Source organism: Sinocyclocheilus anshuiensis, unplaced genomic scaffold (genome assembly GCF_001515605.1).
Source record: "Sinocyclocheilus anshuiensis isolate Anshui unplaced genomic scaffold, SAMN03320099.WGS_v1.1 scaffold488, whole genome shotgun sequence".
Taxonomy (NCBI): Eukaryota; Metazoa; Chordata; class Actinopteri; order Cypriniformes; family Cyprinidae; genus Sinocyclocheilus; species Sinocyclocheilus anshuiensis.
Genome location: NW_015558584.1, coordinates 358,167 through 362,690, shown reverse-complemented (window position 1 = coordinate 362,690; position 4,524 = coordinate 358,167). Strand labels below are relative to the sequence as shown.

Sequence of the window (4,524 nt, the reverse complement as noted above, 5' to 3'; positions counted from 1 at the left end):
TTGTGTCAGGAGACCAAGAAACTGCTATAGTACTGTATACTGTAAATTTGGCCAAATGTTCAGAGGATGCTAAATTTACTTTTTTTAATTTTATTTTTTGCTGTACTGTATTGTGGTGCATGCCAAGTTCGTACAATTCTTTGGTATTTGAACTTTTCTAGTGCTTTTCATCTACTGCAAGATTACTTTACAGTAGTAAAAAAAATCTTCTCTTGTCACACAGTTTCTGAAAGCTGACACTAAACCATACACTGATTCTCAGCCTTTGAGTCAGTTTTCAATTTCACAAAACACTTTTTGTAAAACACAACACACAGTTCTCTATGTAACACACACAAATCTAACAGGAATTAATATTACGGCAAAGGTGTTTGCAAATGTTTGCTTTTGAGATGTGTTTGTGATATTTTGAATGCAGTGCTTCATTCTGCAAGAGATGCGAGGCATTTTGCATTTTGTGTGTGCAATTCTTGGATTTGTGTGTAAAGTTTTTGAAAAAAAAGAGGCAAAGTTTTGAAAGAAACATTTATAACCTGTTGAAGTTTTTTTATATTGTGCATTGACTTGGTCCCATGATGAATATTGAAATGTTAATTATTTTTCATTTTAAACAGTATAGATGATTACTTAATGGTAATACATTATGTGTGAACACAACTGTGTATGTCAGACCATAAACCCCCAAAAACTATGCATGGAGGCTTGCTTTGGTGTTGCCACCCCTCATAGACCCATGCCACCTTAAAACATATTTTCTAGATCCGCCTTGGAGTATGGTTATACTGAATTAAAAAGTAGATGTAAAAATATTCTTGGATTATCTCTCCCCACAACTGACTAAAAAAAAAAAAATAATGTTACTGTTAATGTTCATTTTAATATTTGAATATTTCTATTGCGTCTAACTGCGCAACTGAGTACTTTTTAATTAGTTTCCCACAGGTTAGCTACAATTATTAAAATAAATAAAATACATAATTAACATTTTGGCATATTAACATTCAGTTTGAGCTGGGAAAATTAGGGATCAAATAGGATAATTCATCGCAGATGATTAACACTTATTTTGCACATCTTGAGATAGATAAACGTCATGTCACATCAAAACATGGCTTAAGCTGCTTTAGTTGCAACAGTGCACGCGAGTTGGTACCATAAAGCAGTGAGCAGGAGCGCACAGTAGTTACCTTGAGATCACAAGCGATGTCCGGCACGGGGATGTGACTGCGATGCAGCACCAGATTTTGACTGAGACTGTGTATGTCACACACCAGCTCCATGATAGACACGCTGTTAGTGCTGGAGGCCGCCAGTCTGTGATCCTCTGCCCACGACAGGGGCTCAAGACCGCTAACCAGACTTAGCAATTTAATCGCTGGATCCCGCAGAACCACTGGACCCTGTCCCGCCCAAAAATCATTATCTGGTCCCGACTGGGCTTCAGGCGCAGTCCCTGCTTTCTCCGAGGTACTACTTGAGCCTAAAGCCGCCATTTTTCTGTATAAAAATAAGACCCGTCTCCAGGAAGTCACGGTGTGCTTGCGAAAACGCAGCAAAACGGCTGAATTGCTTCGCCGGGGCGAAATCATGACGTCATGATTTTAGTACTAAAGTTGCGCAGGCGCTGTGAGGGGGAAACAGGGGAACTGAATTCGCCGGAACACCTGTTGAGGAGGGATTTCACGAGCGCGGCATGGACTGGGTTGCCAGGTTGACAGTCACCCTGAAAACAATAAGTGGTTGGTTGTTTGCCTAATAATAATAATATAATAATAACAACAATAAGAAGAAGAAATTTGTGTGTGTGTGTCTCCAATGAGTGTGAATATGTAGGTATCTGTGTTCACTGTGTAGGAAAGTTGCAGTATTAACTGAGTGTTGTAAAACGGGGTGAGCTATACCATTAGTTTAATTTTTTTTAACTCATTAGCAGAGGTGGAAAGTAACGAATTACATTTACTCGCTTTACTGTAATTGAGTAGGTTTTTTGTGTACTTCTACTTTTTAAAGTAATTTTTAAAATCTGTAATTTTACTTTTACTTAAGTATATTGTTTTAAGTATTGTACTTTGCTACATTTTAAAACACATTAATTACTGAGTAAAAAAAAATATTGCTCCCTGGAAACTACTGCAGTAGGCCTAAATAATGGGCAGGAGAGCAAACGGGCGCTAAAACCACAAGAAAGATGCAGACGGACAAGACAGGAGTTATGGTGCAGACCCAGCTGAAAATGAAACCCCGTCGTATTCTGCTGAAGTTGAACCTATGAGTTGAACTCGAAGGAAATGAAGTGACCCCCTGGCCATATTTAAGCTCTATTATGCACTGTAAACTGTGTTTGCCAAGGGAGACCAAACTAGCAGCTTATAAAATCTCGACATCAACCCTTCGCAAGCATGTAGAGGTAAGGTAAATACTTGCATCGTTGCATTGGTGGTTAAAATTAAGCTTTGACAGTTTAGCAATTTTTTATTTATTTATAATTTGACGTAAAGTATCTTTTGATTTTTTTTTATTATAATTTGAAATGAGTATTCAACATTTTATGACTTATATATCAAAACATTATTTCTGCATTTGTAACTGCAGGTTAAATGCATTAATGTCCTGCATTAAACAGTGTGTAATCTAAATGCCACTACAGATGAAGCTTCTGTGTTTCCTCTGCATTGCAAAGATTTGTTGATACTGATTTAATTTGCCTGGTAACAGCCCAAATGTCTTATTATTCTAAATAAATGATTCCTTTAATTAAAAACAACTAGTTTGAAATTTATAGGCCTATCCCAGGGGTGTCAAACTCAGTTCCTGGAGGGCTGCAGGCCTGCAGAGTTTAGTTCCAACCCTGCTCCAACACACATACCATGTAGTTTTCATTCAAATAAGCCTAAATGATTAGATTAGCTGGATCAGATGTGTTTAATTAGGGGTATATCTAACTGTGCAGGGCCGTGGCCCTCCAGGAACTGAGTTTGACACCCTTGGCCTATCCCATTTTTGCCTCCCTCCCACTGTTAAAATGTAACTAAGTAATTTTTACTCTGAGTAAATTTTAAATGAGCTACTTTTTACTTTCACTTGAGTAGATTTTTAGACTGGTACTTTTACTTGTACTTAAGTAAAATTTCATTAATGTAATGGTACTTTTACTTTAGTAGAATATTTTCGTACTCTTTCCACCTCTGCCCATTAGAAATGACCTACAGGGGCCAATCGTTATCATACATAAAAACCACCCTCATGAGGTCTCTGTAAAGATTTAGAGAAAAGGAAGAGGATTTACAGAACAAATAATTTTTTGGGGGTTGGTAAGAAAGTAAACTTCTACTTCATAATTTGATTCAAGATTGTCTTAAGTAATTGAACTTATGATATCTGAATTAGAATAAGAATACGTTGTTAAAAATTGTGTTCCCTACTAAATAGTTTGGGGTGATATATTGTGGGTATCTTTTTTTTTTGGGGTGTTCTTAAAATTGGTACAAGAGACAGTCTCAGCTGTGCTAAGTGCTTAAATTACAGATGGCATTCTAAATTGTGAAGCATTTGTCATTTGATAAGCTGACATGATCCATCAGCTAAAATCTCAGACTATTCATCTGATGTCAGAGGGACAGGTGAAAGATCATTAATTGGTGGGAGCATATGAGAAGGGTCAGGAGCCCTAACTGTGTGACCAAGTTGCAGGATATGTGTAATTAACAACCACATGCTTTGTTTGATCTGTCTAGTATTCCCACCCAGAAAGGGTTGAAAAGGAGCAGTGTGTCCTGTTTCCTTTCTGAATGCAGTCTTTGGCAAAGACTCCACTCGCAAGACACTAAGTAACTGAGTTGTCAAAAGTATTTAGCAATGCGGAGGTTTCCTCTGTAATAAAACAAATCGGTACAAATCTATGAAACAAACATGCAATTGTGGCACTAATATTTTACTCTTCCCTCCATCTATCTGTCATTTGTTTCAATAATTATTTGAATGCGGGGCCTTTGTGTATTTCAGTCTTAATGAAGAATGTATAGTATGAATATTTCAGTGACCTGCTGTGCATAATTTTCTAGGTTTTGACACAGGGGTTTCGACACCGGTTTGTGGGATTGTTGGATTAAACATTCATTCGTAGTTGTCTCTTAGATTCACTTCACACATTTAAGCAGGTCTAGTCCTACAGGGTTGCTTGGCATAACAGAACGCAATGTGCCTCATCTTGATTGTGTCTGCCTGATTGGATGTGCTGTTTTGTTATTGCAAATAGTGTGAGATTTGCTTTCTCCAAAATGCACTTAGTATGTTGCTGAAATATGAGTGCACTTTACAAGTATGATTTGCATTATATTTATATCAAACAGTATGTTAATTTAAGAAACCTCATTGCTTTAGTATGCACATAGAGGACCTGATAATTATTCATGTTATTTCAATAAAAATTTATAATGAAAATAACTCTCCTCATTTAGGTTTTCTAAATTTAAAATGATGGCCAATGCATTATCACTCAGTGTATACTGCAATGGTCTGCTTTCA

General features: G+C 36.9%; 1 protein-coding gene across 1 annotated transcript in view; it reads right to left on the bottom strand.

Moving 5' to 3' along the window:
- Positions 1-1,513, bottom strand: part of gtf3c4 (general transcription factor IIIC, polypeptide 4) — a 7,724-nt gene extending 6,211 nt beyond the window's left edge. Inside the window, exon 1 of the mRNA XM_016475562.1 lies at positions 1,188-1,513. Within this exon, the coding sequence (XP_016331048.1) occupies positions 1,188-1,493 (306 nt within the window). The 5' untranslated portion in view covers positions 1,494-1,513. The remainder of the gene's footprint in view (positions 1-1,187) is intronic.
- Between the last annotated feature and the right edge of the window lie 3,011 nt (positions 1,514-4,524).